Source organism: Mauremys mutica, chromosome 10, assembly GCF_020497125.1.
Source record: "Mauremys mutica isolate MM-2020 ecotype Southern chromosome 10, ASM2049712v1, whole genome shotgun sequence".
Taxonomy (NCBI): Eukaryota; Metazoa; Chordata; order Testudines; family Geoemydidae; genus Mauremys; species Mauremys mutica.
In genome coordinates this window covers 58,611,506-58,634,719 of record NC_059081.1, presented here as the reverse complement: position 1 = coordinate 58,634,719, position 23,214 = coordinate 58,611,506, and the positions used below count along the sequence as shown (strand labels likewise).

At 44.1% G+C, this 23,214-nt stretch overlaps 1 protein-coding gene across 2 annotated transcripts in view; it reads right to left on the bottom strand.

The window, feature by feature from the left end:
- Positions 1 to 197: 197 nt before the first annotated feature.
- The window catches only part of BMPR2 (bone morphogenetic protein receptor type 2), a 169,416-nt gene continuing 146,399 nt past the window's right edge, over positions 198 to 23,214 (bottom strand). For both annotated transcript variants that reach the window (XM_044978537.1, XM_044978538.1), the window contains 7 exons: positions 17,393 to 17,507; positions 14,972 to 15,132; positions 13,239 to 13,386; positions 12,151 to 12,287; positions 8,145 to 8,317; positions 5,707 to 6,986; positions 198 to 3,344 (listed from right to left, as the gene is read on the bottom strand). In XM_044978537.1, the coding sequence (XP_044834472.1) occupies positions 3,094 to 3,344; positions 5,707 to 6,986; positions 8,145 to 8,317; positions 12,151 to 12,287; positions 13,239 to 13,386; positions 14,972 to 15,132; positions 17,393 to 17,507 (2,265 nt within the window). In that variant the 3' untranslated portion in view covers positions 198 to 3,093. The remainder of the gene's footprint in view (positions 3,345 to 5,706; positions 6,987 to 8,144; positions 8,318 to 12,150; positions 12,288 to 13,238; positions 13,387 to 14,971; positions 15,133 to 17,392; positions 17,508 to 23,214) is intronic.

Sequence of the window (23,214 nt, the reverse complement as noted above, 5' to 3'; positions counted from 1 at the left end):
GTGAGTTTGGGTACGTCTTCACTACCCGCCATATTGGCGGGTAGCAATCGATTTCTCGGGGATCGATATATCGCGTCTCATCTAGACGCGATATATCGATCCCCGAACGCGCTCATGTCGACTCAATAACTCCACCAACCCGAACGGCGGTAGCGGAGTCGACATGGGGAGCCGCGGACATCGATCCCGCGCCGTGAGGACGGTAGGTAATTCGATATAAGATACTTCGACTTCAGCTAGGTTATTCACGTAGCTGAAGTTGCGTATCTTATATCGATTTTCCCCTGTAGTGTAGACCTGCCCTAGCTAACGTTAGGGGCTGGATGTCGCAGGGGAATAATTCAAAAGGACTCAGGGGTTGGGGTGCAAGGTGAAGTTAGGGCTGGCATAGCTCAGAGAAGAGTGCGTGAGTGGCTGAAAGGCTCATGGTGTCAAGGAGCTGACACCTAGCTACCATAAGAAAGACTTCCTCTTGCTGGAGGTAGGGGGTAACCAAGGAGAGAGACAGTCCTGGGTGCCCTGAGAACTGTCACAGAGTGTTTTACAGATGTTTTTTAAACTAACACTCTGAAACGATGATAAAGGTTACACTTAAGGCAAAGCAAAAAGTCACTAGAAGAGATGTGAGCAATCTTCATTATGCACGTGATATCGTGATTGTTGCAAAAAACAAAGTAGTATTGTACTCCAGAAATTCACACATAGACCCAAAAAGTGTGAAGAATTTCAAGTGAAGGTAAACCCCAAAAGAAACAAAAAGCACAGGCAATATTATGACTATAGTGCCAAGAATTCAGACCGGCGTGTAATGCAAGCCAACTGAACAAGTGGCAAGTTTTCAATATCTGGGATGTAAGATTGCAGCAGATGGCAAGCAGGAGAAAGAACTGAAAATAAAATGGAGAAAATTTTTTAGCAACATAAAGAGAAGCAGCTGTATATTTATACATTAGGTTAACAGAGTTGTGCCTAAGAGAAAAGCAGGGGCCTTTATTTGTGTGTAAGGACCTGGCCAGTGCTTAAAGAGCTGGAGGCCAAATTCTGCCCTGATTTACACTCCTGCAACTACACTGGGCCAGAGTCTGATTTCAGTTACACCAGTATAATAACAGAGTAACTCTGGATTTATACTGGTGTATCTGACAGCAGAATCTGGCCTACAGCATTTAGGAAGCAGGATAAGATGCCAGAGAGAGACAGGAATGCAAACAAGGAAGCTTGGAAACAGAGTCAGATATGGAAGGCCATATATTACATATGGCAGGTAATCATCAGAGGCTCAAAGAGAGTTAGAAAAAGTTACCTTATGGGGAAAGATTGTACCAGAGCAATATCAAGGAAATGAATGGTCTTGAAAGGACAGAAAATCAGATTCAGTCAGCTGAAAAAAGGCAAGTTTGGTGGCAAATCTTGACTGCCAGCATCCTGCCATAGGGATTTGGCATGCTGACGGAATCATTTTTCCACAGTTTAAGGTGTTCGAACATGAGCCATTTTCAAATACAGCTACAAAGCTTTGCTCAGTGCCACACTACGCTAGATACTTCAATTTTTTAGCTAATTACTTCTTATTAAATTTATTTCAGCAGGGTAAATAATCACTCTTGAGACAAAGGCCTCATGTGGTTGGAATGGCCAGTAAGGACGTAATTACTTCTTTTTAAATAGACAACAAGTTCTATTACCCTGGGAAGAAGTTGTGGTCACTCACCTCAAGGGATTAATGGTCACAATACATGAAGTCAATGTATGTAGTGTTACATACGTTCTGAGTGTTTTCACCATAAAAAATTGAAATCTCTCCACATGGCCATAACTTTTAAAAGTGTATGTTTAAAATTCTAATAGCAAGATGAATTAAGAGGTCTATACAAAACTCTAAGAAAACTAGTTTTTACTTAACTCAGCTGCCGCCAATTAGGATAAACATACTTGCATATGCAATTTGATGGACATGGCTCCAGACCTCAATATTTACCTCTGCAGAGGTATTTAATAGACGCTTAGCTGCTCATCACATGACTGTTTTGTGTCAATCATAAGTCAGGCTTTTTTCTCTTGTAAGTAACAAAATGCAACCTACTTATATTCAAGATCTTAGTAGGACAGTTCATTAGGATTTCTGATAAATACACATTAATAGCAATCAATAAAAAATGTTCATAAATACAAACTCTGAAACTGCAGCAAAAATCAAATGGAAAAATGGCAGACTTACTTTGTTTCCTCACATTTTGTTCAACACTGTCTTGCTTAAAGCTTCCCCTTCCAGTGTTATGTCTCCTATGAAGGAAACTGGTTAAGATATGGAAGGTTGAAAAGAAAGGCAGCTGAAATCATATTTTGTTTGTTCCTTTTAAAAGTCCTTTCAAGGTGGGGAAAATTCATGCATTTTCCATTATAATCTTAGAGCTCATTGATAGATATAGGCAGCTGCTTCAAGCTGGCTATGGTGTGCAAAGTTCACTGTCATTAATGACCGACTGCCAAACTGTCAGGAAAAAAATTAACAAATACGAATAGGGGGAGAATGTGTGGCAGTTTTATAAACACACTTTCCAATAAAGCATACTGTGAACTATAGACTATTGCACATTTCAACATAACACAAGAAAAGTAGGGCGTTCAAAAGATAATACACTCTGTAACATAGAAACATACTAATTAACTTGTGCACAGAAATCAAAACATGGGTACAAGACACCACTGCAGTCAAACCTGTCTTATAGTCTGCTTATGTTTTTAGTGACCTTTAGGAACTGGTCCAAACTGATTATCAGCAATACATTTTTTTGTTATTTTTTTTAAAAAAATATTTTGAGACCACATTTTTGATACACATATATATAATTCTGTGGTCAAAAACAGACAGACTTAACTTTAGCGATACTAAATAAAAGTGCAAAAACGTTAAAAAAATGAAACAAAAAATATGGAAGCATAAGCTAAAAAATTTCTGCATAGCTGAAATCTATTTAAAGCGAGTTCTTGGCAGGGGGTGCTGACAGGAGGAGAAAGCAGTTTTTTAAAATGTCTTCTGCATGTTTGTTTCAAATAATGCAAAAATGTCATTTTGTCGGCTTTTAAAATATTTCACAGGCAGTTCACTCCTGCATCCTTAGACACCATTGTTGTGGCAGTACCTCCGTCTGCCAGGTAAACAGCAGTGTTGGATTTAGAGTGGACTGCCCTGTCACTGCCATTGTTGTTCACCTCGCAGTCCAGTGGTTCAGTGGAGATGACCCATGTTGAAGGGCGCCACCGCTTAAGTGAATATGGAGTTTTCACACGTTTCTTGATCTTTTCTCCTGAGCCCGGTTTGCCATCTTGTGATGAGTCACCTACTGAAAATAAAAGTCAAAAATAAAATGTTACAGGAAGAGTATACTTGAGAGTTCAAGGTAGTTACATGTACATGTAGGCTGAAAAAAACAAATCCTGTCAAAACTAGCAATAGTGACAAGAAAGGTGATTAGTATTTATGTACAGTGGGTGCCATTAAAACAAAGGGCCAGATTGTGCTCTCCATTATTACAGTGTAAATCTGTAGTAACTCCAGTGGAGTCACTTCAGTTACCCTACGCATACACTGGTGTAAAAGAGTAGAATCGAGCCCTCAGCATTTACATTAATGTGACTTTTGTATCCATGCTATTTTTCTATACTTGGAATGGGAGACAAAGCACTACTGCAATATTACAGGGCAGTAAATGCTGAGTTTTTAAATGGTATCAATTACATCATTTACCATTTAAATTCCTTTCTACCTGGCAAATAGGTTCTGACATACATGACCACAGACAAAACCTAGCTTTTCATTTTGAGGCCAAATGTTCTATTCCAGGGGTCGGCAACCTTTCAAAAGTGCTGTGCTGAGTCTTCATTTATTCACTCTAATTTAAAGTTTCGCGTGCCAGTAATACATTTTAACGTTTTTAGAAGGTCTCTTTCTATAAGTCTATAATATCTAACTAAACTATTGTTGTATGTAAAGTAAATTAGGTTTTTTAAATGTTTAAGAAGCTTCATTTAAAATTAAATTAAAATGCAGAGCCCCCCGGACCGGTGGCCAGGACCCGGGCAGTGTGAGTGCCACTGAAAATCAGCTCACGTGCCGTAGGTTGCCTACCCCTGGTCTATTCTCTGATTTTCCTGAACCAGGACTTGAGTCTAGGATGGTGACACCTTTAAGACAGTTGTTTGTCACCTTTTCTGTGTTTAAATATCAGCAACTGAGATTTGACTGTTTAAAAAAAACAAAAAAACCCCTACACATCTTCTTTATTTAACCTGTAAAAAGGTGAGGTAAGAAAAAAGGATAATAAAAAAACAACCCCAAACCTAACTGAATTCATTTTCCTAATTAGAACAAACTGAAGCTAGAAAAACATTCCACCAGTGAACATTTAACTGTATTTAATGAGTGCTCTGTTGCTGGTTTGCACTCTTCCTTTCCAAAAAGTATCAGTGTGTTTTACATTGCTAACTTAAACATGTGTCTCTCGTCTCAGTTTCTGCTGGGAAAGCCCCCACATCCAAATAACTTCGCTAATATTATATTCTCTGTCTGCCTAAGCACATTCAAAGGCTTCCAATCCCAGTTACCTTGGCTCCTTCCAAGAACACAGGGTATTTTGGAAATGCCCCCCGCCCAAGAAAGATAAACAGGCCTTTCCAACAGTCCCTTTGAAACTGAACAGAACAGGGAATAACTAATGGAGGCTATAACCAATGGAGAGCTTAGCTGTAACCTTTTGTTACTTTTGCCTTGCAGGGAAAAGACAAAAAGCCCATTGTGGCTTCTTGTGTCCTTTGCTGTTGAAGCCCAAAGGGTGATTACAGTTATTCTACAGTCTATTAAAGTTGTTTATATCTGAAAATATGTTGCTTTATGCTACCGTTGATTAATTTCTTCAACACAGACACTAGGTTGATGAAATATTTACTATTACACTGGGATTCAGACAAAAGTATGGAGCAGACTGTAGTTTTTCTATCTAGTCTGAACCCCCCTAATGGGACGTACTGATCTTCCAGGTCTCAGCCCTGGAAGATCAGTACGTTAGATCAGCATTATCTAATGCTAATCATACGTGAGAGCTGCCTACCAGTATTGGGTACCAAGACATCAGCTCACAGGATTGGAATATTTCAAGAAAAGTAACTTATATAATTGTAATTGTTGTTACTTACCACAATAAAATCAGATGTACTTATTCTGAAAAGCTAATAATAATATAGTGCAACCAGTCATTTAAAAATAATGGCATATGTAACTAGTTATTGTAATCAGTTATTTTAACAACCCTGAAATATTGGACAGGAGGAGAAGGCTTAGGAGGGTCTCCAATATACCCAGGAGTGGAACCGGGACAGCAGTAGCAGAGAAGCTCTGCAAAGAGGAAGAGATGTAGAAGTGATTGGATTTGGAGAGTGAAAGCAGAATTGATTAGAAAGGGGACCAATTTATTCCAAAGATGGGGGAGGGAGAAAGAACTGATATATTTTCAGGCCAGGGGCTACAAATTTAATGTAATGGGAGGAGTGAAATTACACTAATCGAAATTAAATATGCATGCAATTTGTGGGGAGGGGGTTGGCTATTTGGGCTGTGAGACAATACAGGTATTTTTCATCCACGTACTTATGTTTAATTCTCAGGTAAGAAAATGTTTGGGAAATTTTTTGAGTCCTGTCAACACTTACACTGCAAGCTACTGCTGTCCAAAGAATTTGTGGCCGATAGATCTAGTGAATTAGGCCTCTGTGCTCTTCTAGTCTGGGTCTGCCCAGGATATGTTGTCATTCTCTGGGTGCCAAGTGTAGTAACGTCTTGCATTGGACATGAATTACTGTTGTTGTTATTGGCGTTTGTTCGGCCATTATCCAGCGGTCGCTCTCTCCTGTCCACTAGACGATCCAAAACACCTTCATCTTGGCCAACTTGCTGCTCCCGTCTCAGTAAAGGTTCATGCTCATCGGGGCTTGAGTTAATATTCAGCCGACTGTCCTCTCCACTGAACTGATTCTGCAGCATTTCCTGGGCCCTGTGTGCCACTGAACTGGTTGTCTGGCCAGATGGCACTGCACCATTGGCATATTGGGTTGTTACACCATGCGAGTTTATGCTTTGGCTCCTCCCGGCCACTCCATTCATGGTAACTGTTACCACATGAGGTTCTGCAGCGTTGATCGTGTTCATCTTGGCAACTCCAGTTTCCACTTGCTTCAAGTTTGATTTGTGCTTCCCACCAAATTTCAGTCGTGGCTCCTTTGTTGAATTTTTGGTGTTTAAAGGTAGACTAGTAGGCCTCTTCGGAAGGTTCTGCTGCTTGGGAAGAGGGTAGACCTGAGTAGATGGGACATCTGGAATCAAACATGCTTGACCATTCCCAGCTTGTGTGAAGTCCTGCTGTCCTGTCACCTCTGCTGCAAGTTTGATCAGTGGGTAAAGCAAGCTGGAGCTGGTGCTGCTGAGTGGATCTGGTCCACTGAACTGTTTAAGGGAATGCTCCATCAGATTCTCATCAGAGCTCTCCTTTAGGTTCTTATCTACTTCTTTTGGATCCAGCTTGTTGGTTTCTAAGTCCTCCTCTGTTAGCTGCAGACAAACAGGAGTTGGTCCAACAGGCTGCATGACATTTGTAGCATGGAGGTTTGTTTCATCTGAGTAAGGCATCTCAGAGATGGTAGTCATGCCAGTGCTAGGCGTGAGGCCAGTTGTGTTGGTGGTAGTTGTGTTGGTGGACAAACTGGTGACACTAGTCTCAGGGCTAGGGATGCGAGCCTGTGCTTGCTGTCGTTCATAGTTAATGGAGTTTCTGTTCTTCTCCCCTGAAGTCAATGGTGTAGTGGACACTGAATGCTCAGAAGAAATGTTCTTCACTATACTGTCAGTGTGGTGGATTGAGTCTTCAATATAAGAGGAAGAAGAGTAATCTGGATATGGCCTGATTTTTGGCACACGCCTGTGATGTGACAGGTTGCTTTAAAAAGAAAAGAAAAGAAAAAGTCTGACATTAAGACTTTATATATATATAAACAAACAAACTGCCTCTCACCACTGAAGGCCTCTATTTTTCCCTCATGTATAATCCGAAGACCAACCACTTAAGGAGCTCTGATAACACACTATAGCTTCCATGAAAAATTCTGGCTGCCATGAAATTGAACTTGTAGGGCAGCAGGTTTCATCATGGATGTTATTTATGTAACAAGCCTCTTAACTGTTTTTAAAGCCAAAAGTAAGGAATTTTGTCATCCCATTTGATGACTGCCCACTTCACTGCTGAGGCTCCACTCTAAGTGCAATGAAGAGATCTTGGGATGAGGGAGGTGAAGAGAGCCCTGCAGAGAGGATGGAGGAAATGAAACAGGAAAAATCATGGAGTTGCAAATTATGATAAAAATCCATGATACATCATTTTAAACACAAGTTTAATATGATAAGACACACTGCCCTGGGTATCAAGAGTATCCCCAAACAGGATCTCTAGTATACACAGAGCAGTAATATCAACTCAGCGGACTCTCCTTCCCTTTGGATCATTTACAGTCAGAAAAGGGAAATACGCAGTCTCTCTCTCTCTTTGCAGGTCAGAATCATTATAAAGTCAATGCTGACCTTGTGGTTCCTTACTTAAAAAATACAGGACTGGGAATCTGAATGATTTCCTGAACTCATGTCTTTCAGCTGGCAGTGAACACACAAAGCTTTTAGCAGAAACATTTTAAACAGAAATGTCATGAATCATTTAGCAAGAGTTCCTGAAGACACTTCATAATCACTTCTTTATTTTGACTGTGAAAGTTCAAGGCTATTTTTCAGGTAGCTATATAACTCAGTCAGAAGGTCTGATCCTCTCTCCCCAAAATACAGTTGTGTACATCATAGGTGTATTGAATTTGTGGGAATTTGGGGACCCAAAGCTACAAGGAATCAGTTAGTTGTGGATTCATATAGTAAGTTTGTGAAAAATCTACACAAAACTATGCAAAGTCCATATACACACTAGCTCACACATGTTCATATAAATATGCCAGTTCCCAAGAATATTCAGCTACTGTTAACATTCTAATCTCACTCCCAGGGTGACCTGTGTACTGAGGACAGCTGACTTACACCAGACTACTTCACTTCTTACCGCTCATTCTGCATGGCAGTAGACATAGGATTGACTGTTGGGCTGACTGATTTGTTCCTCTCCCAAATCATCATGAGTTCAGCCATCCTCTCTTCAGCACACTGGGCTGTCAGTCGAGCTTCAGCATCTTGGTCCCAACAGTCTTCGATTGTCTCTTTAAGGGACCTCACAGCCTGCAAGAGAAACTTTGTGTCAAATTATTCTCCTTTACATGTTGTGTTTTTAATCTACTTTCTTATGATTGACAGTGATCTGAATAAAGTGAAATACTGACTTTTAGCCATAAGCTGGTGTACATTTTAATGAGAGAATGAAGGTAAAAATGCACAAATCTGTTCATTTAAAGTTAGTTTACACAAAAGAGTGAGCATTTACATGATGCCTGTGCAACCTTCCTTCTGGCTCTGGTACATATGGATTATGGTGTCATGATCACATACTTTTTTTTTAATTGAGGCCCTGCCTCATTCAATGTACAGAATGTACTCAGGAATACCATCATTTTTATCCTCGTCATTCAATTGACAGTCCCTGCTTTATTTTGCTGGAGACGCAATCAATGCAAGATCACTTATTTCCTCCCCGTCTCTTCCAGACTGCTCATCACTGTAGGCTCTGAGTACCTCACAAACATCAATGAATTTCTCTTCACTGAGAGATAAGAAAATGTTGTTATCCCCATTTTACAGATGGCAAAATGCAGAGAGAGAGAGAGAGAGAGACTCTCCTGCGGCAATTCCATGAGTCAGTGGCAGAGGCATGTGAGACTCTGAACATTCCTCCAGACCATGCTGCCATGCTTCACACATAGTGGTGTGGAGCATGCACAGCTGCAGTTACGAGTGCTCCACACTTCTACTTCTCCAGGGTCGTAAGTGGGGCACAGAGGAAATGAGAACACACTTAATGGCTACCTGCTAACATTTTGACTTAAGGTTTAAATTTTCAAAAGAGCTTGTGTTTTTTAGGAGCCTAGGACCCATTTTCAAAACTCCCCTCAGTATTTCAGAGCCTCTTTTGAAAATGGGATTTACGTGTTTTTGAAAATTTTAATCTAAATTTCATGTTCAGTGTCATACACAAAAACAGTGGCAGAAATAGACCTGAGCTCTCCTGTGACAGTCATCTGCTTTAACCACAAGACCATCCTCTTTCTTCCTGTATTTCCCTCCCTGAGCCAATTACACACCTTCCAGCTTCTAGAGCAAATAAAGCAGGGAATCTACAGACTGTTTCATTCACTACACCACCCTGGTTATTCCCCAGAGCACCATCCAGTGCACCAAATGAGATGGGGCCCTATGGAAAAAATAGAGCATGATCATGTAATTATAGACTGTATCATAATTCAAGTTCAGCAAAAAAAATTCTGCAAATAGTAAATTTGCTAAAAAATGCATTATGTGCAACTGTAACTGTCATGTATCATGCATCACTGGTGGAGTTTGAACCCTGAAACTTTCACGCAGAACACAAGGCAGTTATTCCCATGGGGTGGAGTGGTAAACATGGACCCAGCATATGTCCCCAGCGGTCTAAGGAGTGGTCAAGAGGAGCCCAGCCCTCTCTTCCCACTCCACCCAGGAGGTAGGGAGAGCTCTTTCCCCAACTGGTGCCCCTAGAGTTGGGAAATGGGCCAGTGGGACCATGTCTTGGGTCTGGAGGAGGTGAGGGAAATTACTAGAAAATGCCTAGACCAGCTCTTTCCCCCACCCCTCCGAGAGATGTTGTCTGTTCCTAGTGCTCCTACTGAAGTGTGTGTACTACCAGGGCCGCCCAGAGGATTCAGGGGGCCTGGGGCAAAGCGGGGCAGTGGACATTAAAAAAGGCGCCACCAGCTGCGGAACTTGTACTCACCAGGAGGCGCTCCGAGTCTGCGGCAGCGGCAGATCCTTCACTCGCTCCGCGTCTTCGGCAGCACTGAAGGACCCGCCACTGAAGTGCTACCAAAGACCTGGAGCAACTGAAGGTCCCCCCGCCGCCGAAGTGCCGCCAAAGACCCGGAGCAACTGAAGGTCCCCCCGCCGCCGAAGTGCCGCCAAAGACCCGGACCGCCGCTGGGTGAGTAAACATTAAAAAGTGCCTCTAGCCAGGAAAGGGATTCTCGGCCATGGCTCGCAGGGCCCCTGTGGGGCCCAGGGCAAATTGTCTCACTTGCCCTCCCCACCCCGCAGCCCTGTGTACTGCTACTGATGATTATTTTGTAAGCAGCATAGGCCCAGCCTTAGATTAGAACGTACATTTTCAGTTATTATTTTGGAATGTTGCCAAAATCTTAGTGCCAACACAAGAAAAATGGTAGTCACCTAAATATAGGGGCTACCAGTCCACCCCATAATAATCCTAATAGTTCTATAGTTCAACATAATTAGCATTTAAAATGCAAATCTGTAAAATAACATAACCCAACCTGAGCATCAACAGGGTATGTCTGCACTTCAATAACACACCTCTGGCTGGCCCCATGTCAGCTGACTTGGGCTTGTGGGGCTCAGGCTGTGGAGCTATAAAATTGCAGTGCAGACCTGCAGTGCAGGCTGGGGCTGGAGGCCAGGCTCTGGGACCCTCCCCCACCCTGAGATCCCAGCGCCCTGCCTCATCTAACCCAAACAGCTACGCTGCAATTTTACAGCCCCATAGCCCAAGCCCCACAAGCCTAAGTCAGCTGACACGGGCCAGACACAGGTATTTTACTGCAGTGCAGACATACCCAAAGAGTCCAATCAACATTGTGAACTGGACTAGCTACAACTGTGCCAAACGTGGTTCTTCCAGAGCGGTATTTACCAGCAATATAACATCAGTGCTGTAGTGAGAACAGTGCACCATGGTTTTCTTGAACAACATGATGAAACTGTGCAACCGTTTCTAGGTAGTTTCACTTTTTCAAAAACGTCACAATGTCTTGCAATAACATTACTCTGGTAGACTGTGTCCATATCTGAAATGGTTTAAGACATGTTGACACATGCTAGAGCAGATATGGCCTTAGGTTCCCTATCACCTTGACAGTGCAGATTGTTACACGTCGACTACCAAAGTGTCTGATGATTCAAGAAGACAATTTCAGCCATTGAAACAATACAACTAGAAAATCACTTTTATTAAAAGCCAAATATTTAGTCCATTTATTTTTTTACCCACAATTTCTCTCACTTCTTTGACTATTTTTATATTTGTTGTGACATAAACATGTAAATCATCATACTTTGCATTGTCTACCTTTAATAAACAGCCTAAAGATCACCTCCAATTTACAGAGATTATTTTAACTCAATTACTAAGTAGGGAGTAGTTTGCAACAGATATTCTCAATGCTGTATCGGCTCAGTGGAACAGACAAAAGTTGGGAAATTTTTCTCATCTCCTAACCAGAAAACTGCCTTATTTATATTTTTTGAGAATAGAAATGTTTCAAATGAATATCAAATTAATAAGCAACATAATATTTCTAAACTCTGGTAATATTTATTAAATGATCAGTGAAAGCTGTAGGCTCTGCAAATGCTGAAGAATATACATCTTGGCAAAAGAAGATATAATTTAAGAAAGTACTCAGCTTTACAATCCCTATGTTGCTTAGCTTCAATAGCAAATACTATGTAATTTTTACTAGCTAAAATTTTGGGGCATTCTTAGTTTATAAAATTTCCAGATATGGACTGTCTTGATATTTCTGCCTTGTTTACGTTGAGGAAATTTAGGCACTTGGCATATAATAATATTAATAATAAATACAATGTACTTTTGCACCTATAATACTTAAAAATCCGGTGGTAATTACAGTATTTCTCTTTTAAAACCCCTAGTTTTAATCTGAACTGTTTTATAACAATGAATTCTTTTAAACTGAATTCAGTATTTTAAAAAGTCCAGCCTGGAGCAGCTCTAGAACTTTAAATATTAATGTCAAGTAGAAAAAAATGGGTTCAACATTTGGCTTTGAAAAGTGAGAGCACGACTTAGCTGCCTCAAGCAAATGCTTCTTTTTAACTTTCTATCTTACCAGACTGTTCTCTTTCCAAGCTTCTGGGAATTTTGGTCGTTGCTTCTCCCTAGATACCAGTACTTGCATATCTTCAAAAGTGGGATGGTTTCCAACTTCTGCCTGGAATGCCATCTGGTACTCTGGCACCGACTCCCCTGTTAGGAAAGAAAAACAAACAAACAAAAACCCCATAATGAAATCACAGCTGTAAAAAAAAGAACAGGGAATCAAGAACTTTTACATGAGAGGAGGTGGCATGGAGATTGCTCCCTATGATGTTTTTTTCCCTTTCCCTTAAAACAGACATTTTAAATTAACAAAATGTAGTTGAGTTAGTTAAATATGAACAAGTCATTGTTTAGAACTGCCTAGGGAGGCACCCAAAGCTTTGCCCAATTGATGGGTGCATTGGCAACTGGCCAGGAACCTGTGGGACACATTTAATTTGTATGAAAAAAAAACCAAACAGATTGTATTTAACATGGGAGGGAGGCACAATCAGACTATAGGTCCCAGCATGCAATGTACAGCTGTTCGGCTATAGATGGAATACTACATGCCAACACCTGTTAAATCCACTGGCTGCACCTCACTGGCTCACCATACAAGGGTGGCTATGGGCTGCATTCCCATGGGTTCCACTTTACCTGCCCATGTCCCCTTCTACCATATTACAGGCACTGAGTGAGTTTTCAGGGGATACTGGTATTGAAAGAGTTTAGCATGAAATGCTAAAGGAGTAGCTGTGAAGATCCACACTGAATCATCGCAACTTTCCATGCACACTAGAAAGGGCTGTTTGAGAGAAACATGGGATGCTACATCAATTCAATGGGCTGCATGTACTGATGGTTAACAGGGCAAATGAACTATACAAGGACATGTGTTTCATCCATGTCCATTGTATTACAACTGAGTACACTGTACTAATTCCAATAAAATCCTTAACACTAGATGGCACTGAGATAATGGTGAAAAACAGTGGAGAAAAATCTATTCTGTAACACAAGTGTAATGGATTGTATTTTTATAATGTGAGAACACAAATTTGGTTTCTGATCCATATTTTTTATTAACTTCATTATTTCAGTCAATCCTTTAGTTACCTGGGAAGAGGTCTGTGCATCTCATGAAGATCTCCCAGTAGATAAGGCCTAGTGCATACATATCTACTTGTTTCAGAGCAGATTCACAGTCCCTCAAGTTCACTGCTCCTTCTAGCACTTCAGGAGCCATATAGCGGATTGTACCAACCTGTAGGAACAAACAGTTGCACTCTTAACTCACGAGGTAAAGACTACATTTGACTCAGTTTATTATAGATCATATTTATTATTCTTATCCTACCTTGTGTTTTCTTCTATCATTTAGAAGAAAAAGCAGTTACTTCCATTATGTATATCCTTGGACTCTAACCTCTTATCACCAGCCTAGTCATAATAAAACCTTTCCTGAGCAATGTTGCTTCTGTTGTACTTATCAAATACATGCAAAATAAATGATTATGTCCCTTGTATTGTGTCCTCATATTCAGCAGGACACAGTGGAAAGCCTTTGATAGAGGAATAATAATTCCACAAATAACTTCACTTTATAGCAGAGTATTTTACGGTAACAGGAGAGGACCTACTGGGAAAAATAATTCATCTTCTTCACCTAGGAACGTTGGCAGGGCCTCCCCTTCTTTCCTACAGGTTCAGGGAACACTGACAACTGTATGCCTACTTGCATGTCTATCGCCACACATATTTATTCTCATTGGGGAACAGGTAGCAAGGTCAGCCCAGCCCTTCTTCGTTACCGATCGGGTAGTGTTAGGTTCCACTTATGCTTGCCCTTTAAAAAGTGGTAACTTATTCTCTCTCTGCTTCTTTCTTCAGTTAGGCATTAAGTTCTGTATTTCTAGAGAATTAACATCTAAGCATTAAGAATTATTTATTTATAGCATATTATATTATTATTATTATAGCTGAATTCCAAGGGAATTACATTAACACAGTTGAACACACATTGAGAAGTAAGACTTCACTGTAAATGGACTGAAGCATTCTGGAACTTTCACTCTTCTTCACTTAAAGCAGATTCCACTGTATTCATGCTTCTACAAGTTACAGAAAGAAGCAGGTTCTTAAACATTTTGCATGGGCCATCACCCCTCAATCTCCACAATCTGACCATATAATGATGTCAGGGGATGATGGAAGGGTCTAAATGGCTTGTAGAAAGCTGAAAGTGGGACATGGAGACTTTACTTCTATGCCACTTCTTCAAATCCAGTTCAGGGTTGGTCATGACAAAAGATCATTACCATCTGAAGGTTGTTTGGGGCCTATACGAAAAGAACTGGCAATCTCAATACAAGACCTAAAGACTGTGTATCCACACCACAACAAACCCCACTGCAATTGCACCTGTGTTTACAGATCTCAGCACAGACAAAGGATTGAATTGGTATGGAGAGTCAATTACTCTCTGGGACCTAGCAGTGGTCTCTCCAAGTTTGGACCAAGGGGCTTTGGTGGGAAAATGTGCAATGCCACTGACCTGTCAGACCTATTCTATTGAAAGAGGACTTCCAACTCCAGGGCTGTCTATATGTCCTCTTTCAAAAACACTACATTTGTTTTAAAATGTTTTATTAAAAGGGCCAAAGAATCTTATCGCCCCAATGCTATAACCCACTCTTTTCAGTATCTTCCCTTCATAGAAATTGTGCAACCACTGCATTTACCCTATGACTTGAGGAGCAAGTATTTCAAGATTGCTTCCAAATTCATTTTTCTCTTGCTAGATACCGTTTACAAATGCCCATCATTGTGTTTTCTTAATTCATGCTCACCTCACTAATGGCTGCATTGTCCTCCTCACCCGGACGTACCAGTCGATTTCCAGTTAATCTCATGGATAATCCAAAATCACTAATTACACATGTTCCATCATTCTTCACCAATACATTACGGCTGTTCAAGTCGCGATGGGAAATTGCAGGTTTATAATGGTCTATTGGGATAGATGGAAATGTTCATTACTACTTGAGTAGCTCTTTTGCTTGGCAAAAGAGGAACCAAATTGTGTTTACTTGGTTTTTATAGAACTTTTGTTTTTAAGGCCGCTAACAATTTCCCCTGCTTACAGTGACCACTGCAACACGCTCTATTAACTACTGAAACACTGACAGGTGTTCATGATATTTTGCTATTTATGTGCAATGCATTATTATATAATTGTGATACATAGATCTAATAATAGTCAACAAGCTTCTTTTGATTCCAAAAGTAGTTCAGCATTTTAGCTGTAGTGTATTTAAGCATGGATCTGCTGTCGCGGATCTAATGGCCAGTCCAAATGAGATCACCATATTCATACAGTCCTCATTTAAAAGAAAGCACCAGCAATTCACTATAATTAGCTTGGTGTCTGTGCAGAAACTGGACAGATGAGGCACTTATATCAGTATATGTCTCACACTTATTCCAATGCTTGAACGCACTACAGTACTATTGAAATGGATCTCAGTTGCCCCACAGGAGAACCTCGGATTCCTCTTAAATTTACTACTCCAGTTGGACAACTGAACACACATGGGTAAGTCTACACTGCAATTAGACACCCATGGTTGACTTGGGCCATCAGACTTGGACTCGTGGGCCTTGAGCTAAAGAGCTATTTAATTGCAGTGTAGAGGTTTCAGATCAGGCTGTAGCCCAAGCTCCGGGCCCCTCCCACCTTGCAGGGTTCTAGAGCCTGGGCTCCAGCCAGAGCCTGAAAATCTACCTTGCAATTAAACAGCCCCTTAGCCTTAGGCCCATGAGCTCACGTCAGCTGGCACGGGCCAGCCAGAGGTTTTTAGTTGCAGTATAGATGTTTTTAGCAAATTTTTGTGGATTTCACTATAAATTGTATAATATAGCTGAACAAATTAATTATAAACCTTTCTGGAAAGGTTTATTACCAAGGCTTGGCAATGCTTTTATCATAAAATATTGTGACTATAATCTTAACAAGAATTCTCAAGTTACTACTGCTAGACAGTGGAAGAGTTTATATCCATTATTTGAATCAAGACTTGTTTACTACAACAGCCAAGACTATAGAGGTGATTTTGTTCTGATCTGATGTTCATAGAACCACAGGAGTTGCTTAAACACTGCGAGCTCCTTGCTGGCTTTTACAAATCAGTCTATTGCTCTATCTCTATGGTGGTGGATGGCTTACACAATTATAGCTGCTTACGGAGATACCTGGATGTACATTTCAAAATGATTAAATTAAGGTGGTGGCTGCAGTTTCACTAGCGTACATGAATACCAAGTATGGTAGCACCAGGCTGGTATTTAGGTAGCTATTTTCCTTTATTTTTCACTGTCTTAGCAAATATCAATCCTTATTTTTATGTAACCTTGCTTTTAATCGAAAATTCAGCACCCTCTCAAATTCTAGTAGTTACTGGTGAACTGATCTTTCCACAGCTTTTTATCTTTTCCATTTGTAACAAAAAGGCTTATACCTCCCTGCCTGCCAATACTCTGTAATCTTTTACATCACACATCTCAGAATATGTCTGGTATATAATCATGATACTTAAGCTCCCAAAATGTTAAATGAAGCATGCAAGCACAGAAGAAAAACCCTTATATCAATATGTTGTCCCATTTAGTGCTGTAATAAACCATTAAAGTATGTAGGTGATGTCATTTAGACACCAAAAAGATATGATCTTTGTCCTGAAATAAAAAATGAAATAGTATGAAAAATAAAACGACAATAAAACAGAAGATTTAAATATTTTCCTTCCATATACATCATACCCACTCTTTTTTAAACCACATACACTACTTCAGTGACCTATATCTGAACTGCACAATGCATGAGAACACTTCATCCATTTTCTTGCATTTAGATACTGTACGTTAAATTCTTTAGATCTTTAGTAATTTGTTGCTATGATACAGCAGCATTGTGCAACTCTGCTTCTTGCTTGCCTGTTTATAGGATTCTAGCATCTCATTCCACATTTTCATAAAAATGTCTACAGATCTACGTCATGGTCCTGGAGTACTCAGGAGATCAGAATGTACTACAGGAAGCTCTTTGTAGTCTGTATTTTGAGTCATCATCTGCTCACATTAATTGATTTCTCAAACCATACATTTTCTCTTCACTACTAACATTAAAAACAAAACAACCATCCCCCGCCCCCAACTACTACCTGGTACCAGCCCAGTTATTGTGGTGTAAACATGTCCCTTCCTGATCATACCTCCTCGAGGTAACTCTGTGTGAAGGTATGCCAGGCCCCTTGTTACCGAATGCGCCAAACGACAGGAGCTCACCCAGTCGCTGGTGTGAAGACTCAAATACTTGCACAAAGAACCCTAGAGAAAGAATAAAAACAGTGCATTGAAATTTTATTGTGTTGAATAACCAAGTCAAAACCTTTTCAAGGGCCCACATCACACACGGTACTCCCTAACACCCTGATCCTGAAATTGCTCATCAGTCTACCTGCATCCTATCAGTTGCTGGATCAGGGTCCAAGTTTACCTTTATCAGTGTTTGTTGCTGCTACTGGTTTTTTGGTTTAGTCAGAAAATGAAAGTAGATAAACCAAGAGACTGCATTTATTTTTTGCAGCTGTTATAATATTCTGAAATTCCTGATGAACAGTGCCTGAACAAAGGTAACTGAGGAAACTATTATGTTGAGTACAAAGTGGTGGACTTTGAACAATATCAGGATTTTAGTCATAATAAGAGGTTTACTAATTTATCTCCCTGATATTTTCCCAGTCCCAGCAGATTTAGGCTTGGTCTGCACTACCAACTGATGTTAGCATAACTATGTCACTCGGGGTGTGCAAAATCCACCCCCCTGAGCAACACGTTCCTACCAACCAAAAAGACGGTTACTCACCATTGTAACTGTTGTTCTTCGAGATGTGTTGCTCATATCCATTCCAGTTAGGTGTGTGCGCGCCGCGTGCACGCTCGTCGGAAGATTTTTACCCTAGCAACACTCGGTGGGTCAGCTGGGCGCCCCCTGGAGTGGCACCGCGATAGCGCCAGATATATACCCCTGCCGACCCATCTGCCCCTCAGTTCCTTCTTGCCGGCTACTCCGACAGTGGGGAAGGAGGGCGGGTCTGGAATGGATATGAGCAACACATCTCGAAGAACAGTTACAACGGTGAGTAACAGTCTTTTCTTCTTCGAGTGATTGCTCATATGCATTCCAGTTAGGTGATTCCCAAGCCTTACCTAGGCGGTGGGGTCGGAGTGAGACGTGGCAGAATGTAAGACTGCTGAGCCGAAGGCTGCATCGTCTCTGGATTGTTGTACCAATGCGTAGTGTGAAGCAAAGGTGTGAACCGATGACCAGGTAGCCACCCGACAGATTTCCTGGATGGGGACATGGGCCAGGAAGGCGGCAGAAGAGGCCTGCGCTCTTGTAGAGTGAGCAGTAAGATGGCTAGCCTGAACATGAGCAAGCTCGTAGCATGTCTTGATACAGGATGTTACCCAAGACGAGATCCACTGGGAAGAGACTGGCGGTCTGCTACAGCTACGAAGAGCTGGGGCGAACGCCGAAAGGGTTTAGTCCGCTCTATATAAAATGCGAGAGCCCTAAGGACATCCAAAGTATGAAGCTGTTGTTCCCGGTGCGATGAGTGCGGTTTCGGGAAGAAAACAGGGAGGAAGATGTCCTGGTTTACATGAAAAGCAGACACCACCTTAGGGAAGAAGGAGGGGTGTGGTCGGACCAGGTAGCCGGACCAGGAGGTGCACCTTGTCTTTGTGGAAGATTGTATAAGGTGGGTCAGCCGTCAGGGCGCCAAGTTCTGAGACTCGCCTCACCGAAGTGATAGCGACGAGGAAGGCTGTCTTCCAGGAAAGATATAAAAGGGAACACGTGGCCATAGGCTCGAAAGGGGGCCCCATAAGTTTGGCTAAGACCAGGTTTAAGTCCCAGGTAGAGGCCGGGCGCCGGACCTGTGGGTATAACCATTCTAGTCCCTTAAGGAATCGGGAAACCGTCTGGTTAGAAAAAATAGAATGGCCACCCTCGCTTGGTCGGAAGGCCGAGATAGCTGCCAGGTGCACCTTTAAAGAGGAGACCGCGAGGCCCTGCTCCTTGAGGGACCAAGGGTAGTCCAATATTGTTGGAATAGACACCAGATGAGGATCGAAGTCGTTCTGATTGCACCAGTGGGAGAAACTCTTCCACTTGGCGAGGTAAGTCGACCTAGTGGAAGGCTTCCTGCTCCCCAAAAGCACCTGCTGTACCGCAGCAGAACAACTCTGCTCCGCCTGGGTCAACCACGCAGGAGCCATGCAGTGGCCTTGTAGATGGACTCGAAACGCCTGGCACGCTAGGCGGACTGCCCTCAGCTCCCTCACGTTGATATGTAAGGCCAGCTCCTGGGGTGACCAGAGGCCTTGAGTGTGTAGGTTCCCGAGGTGGGCACCCCAACCCAGAGATGATGCATCCGTGGTCAGCGCCACGGAGGGTTGGGGAGGGTGGAATGGTACTCCTGCGCAAACTACCACAGGGTCTAACCACCAATTGAGGGAGTCGAGGATGTCCCGGGAATCGTGACCACCGAGTCTATATTGTCCCTGTGTGGGCGGTATAGTGACGCGAGCCATGTTTGAAAGCGCCGAAGCCGGAGTTTTGCGTACAGGGTCACAAAGGTGCATGACGCCATGTGACCTAGGAGGCCGAGGCAGGTATGCACCGACGTTGTCGGGAAGGATTGGAAACTTCGAATGATCGAAGACATTGCCTAAAAACGTGGCAGAGGGAGGCAGGCCCTGGCCAGATTGGAGTCCAGAACTGCTCCAATAAATTCTATCTGCTGCGTTGGAGTCAGAGTAGACTTTTCTGTGTTGACCATAAAGGCCTAGCCTCCGGAAGAGGTCTGTGACTACACGCATGTGTTGGGACACCTGCAGTTGGGAAGTCCCTCGAATGAGCCAATCGTCGAGGTACGGGTAGACGTGTATTCGACGACGGCGGCAGCGACCACGGCCATGCACTTGGTGAAGACTCTCGGGGCCGTGGATAGGCCGAAGGGGAGCACCGTGAACTGGTAGTTGAAGACAAAACGAAGACAGCGCGTGTGGCGGGTGAATGGCAATGTGGAAGTACGCATCCTTCATATCGAGGGCGGCATACCAGTCTCCCGGATCCAGGGATGGGATAATGGTCCCCAGGGTTACCATGCGGAACTTGAGCTTTATCTTAAATCTGTGGAGTTCTCACAGGTCTAGGATTGGTCGTAGACCTCCCTTTGCCTTGGGGATTAAAAAGTAGCGGGAATAAAACCCCCTGCCCCTCATGCCCTCTGGCACCTCCTCTATGGTACCCAGACTCAAGAGTGTCTCAACCTCTTGCAAGAGGAACTGCTCGTGAGAGGGGTCCCTGAAGAGGGACGGGTAGGGACGGTGGGAGGGAGGGGAAGAAACAAATTGGAGGTGGTATCCCGCTTCCACTGCGCGGAGGACCCAGCTGTCGGAGGTTATCTGGGACCAGGCAGGGAGGAAATGGGAGAGATGGTTGGAAAAAGAGGGTGAAGGATCCGGTAGGGAAACTGGTGGGCCGTCCTCGGGCGTCCCATCAAAAGTTTTGCTTCAACCCCGAATATGGTTTTGGGGGCGGTTGAGTTTGGTTTCCCTGGCTGCCAGATTGTCTCCGCCGGTTCACCCTGCCACGACATCTGGTGTCTTGTTGCGGCCTGGGTTGATTATAGGGGCGGTACGGCTGGGGCCTGAAGGACCTACGTTGGGTTACCAGAGTGTGCATGCCCAACGAGTGCATTATAATGCGGTTGTCCTTGAGGCTTTGGAGTCTTTGGTCGGTTTTCTCTGAAAAGAGACCCTAACCGTCAAAGGGTAGATCCTGAATTATCTGCTGCAATTCAGGTGGGAGACCCGAAGCTTGGAGCCAAGATATGCGTCTCATCATTATTCCAGAGGCAAGAGTTCTGGCTGCCGAGTCTGCTGAATCCAGGGAGGCCTGGAGGGCAGTTCTGGCTACTTTTTTACCCTCTTCCAAAAGGGCCGTAAATTCCGCGCGGGAGTCTTGTGGTAGTAGTTCAGTGAACTTGCCTACAGACACCCATGAATTAAAGTTGTAACGGCTGAGGAGGGCCTGCTGATTGGCCACCCTAAGCTAAAGGCCGCCAGCCGAGTATATCTTACAGCCTAGGAGGTCCATGCGCCCCGCCTCCTTAGCCTTAGGGGCCGGCGCCTGCTGGCCATGCCATTCCCGTTCATTTACAGATTGTACCACCAGTGAGCAGGGAGGTGGGTGGGTATATAGATATTCATAGCCCTTCGACGGGACCATGTATTTCCTTTCCACTCCCCGAGCCGTAGGTGTAATAGAGGCTGGGGACTGCCAGATGGTGTCAGCATTGTTTTGTACAGTACGGATAAACGGGAGGGCCACTCGAAGGGGGGCATCCGCCGTCAAAATGTCCACCACTGTGTCCTCTACTTCAGCTACCTCCTCGACCAGTAGGTTCATGTTTTGAGCTACTCTCCGTAACAGGTCCTGATGAGCCCAAAGGTCAATAGGAGGAGGAACCGAGGAGGATGTTCCTGCTACTCCCTCATCAGGCGAGGAGGAGGAGAGGCCCGGTACCAAGGGGTCCTGTGGTGGGTCAGTGAGCGGCGGAGCTCCTTCTGCGTCAGGAGGAGCTTTGGGTTCCGCAGAAACAAGTGGCTCGTCGTCTGTGCCCGTGGGAGGAGGCCGACTGACCGTGGCTTCGGGGGCTCTATGATCAGCGGGACCTGAACGCTGAGCCGTGAATGGGGCACCTTGCGCCTTGTGGTATGCCCACGGAGTCCAGAAAGCCCATTGAGGGGGGCCTTGCTCCTGGCCTTATGCCTCGGACTGCTGGTAGGAAGCACTGCCGGCGTGGGATGAGATGGACGGGTGCCTTGAAGGCCATGGCGGTGCCGAGAGACCCTGGGACGGTGCCGCCGATTCAGCCATTCGGTCCCGGGGCGGTACCGAAGAACGGTACCGGTCCTGTCGGTGCCGGGACTGAGATTGGGACCATCTACCGTGCCGGTGCCGGGAGGTCGACCGGGATCTCGAGTCTCTGTGGCGAGAACGGCTGCAGGACGTACGGTACAGAGAACGGTACCGGGAGCCGGACCAGTGCCGATAATGTCTGTCCGGAGACCGGGATCGTGAGCGTCTCCACGAGTACGACCGGTACCGCGATGGAGAGCAGTACCGGGACTGCGAGCGGTGCCGGGATTGGGACCGGTGTGAGCGGGAACGTCTCCGAGATCGGGATCTGGAGTGACGCCTCTCTTGGTCAGGGGAAGGGGGCCTCATAATGGCCGGCTTGCCAACTGACTTGACGACCTGCACCGGCGGTGCCGAGGGTGGAAGCTGTGTCAACTCCGTTAGCGCAATTAGCTCTCGTGCCATCGAGAAGGTCTCGGGAGTTGAAGGGAGAGCTAGCTCAACCGCAGCGTGAACCGGGGAGCTGTGTGGTACTGGACTCAACAGCCCTTGCGGTGACGGAGTTGACGGTGCCGCGCTAGGAGGAGCTTGGAGCTGCGGTGCCGGAGTTGATGGTGCTGGCGCAGGTACCGGGGTCTGGCCTGTGGGCCTGGGTGCATGCTCCTTTCTAGAAGATGTGGCCTGCACCGCACGACGTTTCCCAGAGGGGGAAAGGGATCGGTGCCGGGGAGTCGGTGCCGGCTAATGTCGGTTCCAGGTCTCGGTACCGGAGTGAGCTGGTGCTGAAGGTGCACTCCTCACCGATGCAGACCGCTGGGCAGTCGGTGCCGGTGCCGCAGGGCTAAGTGCCGACTCCATTAGGAGCTGCTTTAAGCGAAAGTCCCGCTCCTTCTTTGTTCTTGGCTTGAATGATTTACAAATTCGACACTTATCACGAAGGTGAGACTCTCCCAAGCACTTCAGGCAAGATTCATGAGGGTCTCCCACCGGCATCGGCTTCTGGCAGGCCGAGCATGGCTTAAACCCCGGTGCCTTGGGCATGAGCCCGCACGGGGTCAGGGGGAAAAGGGGCTAGTCCCCCAATCCCCCGGTGGACTACAA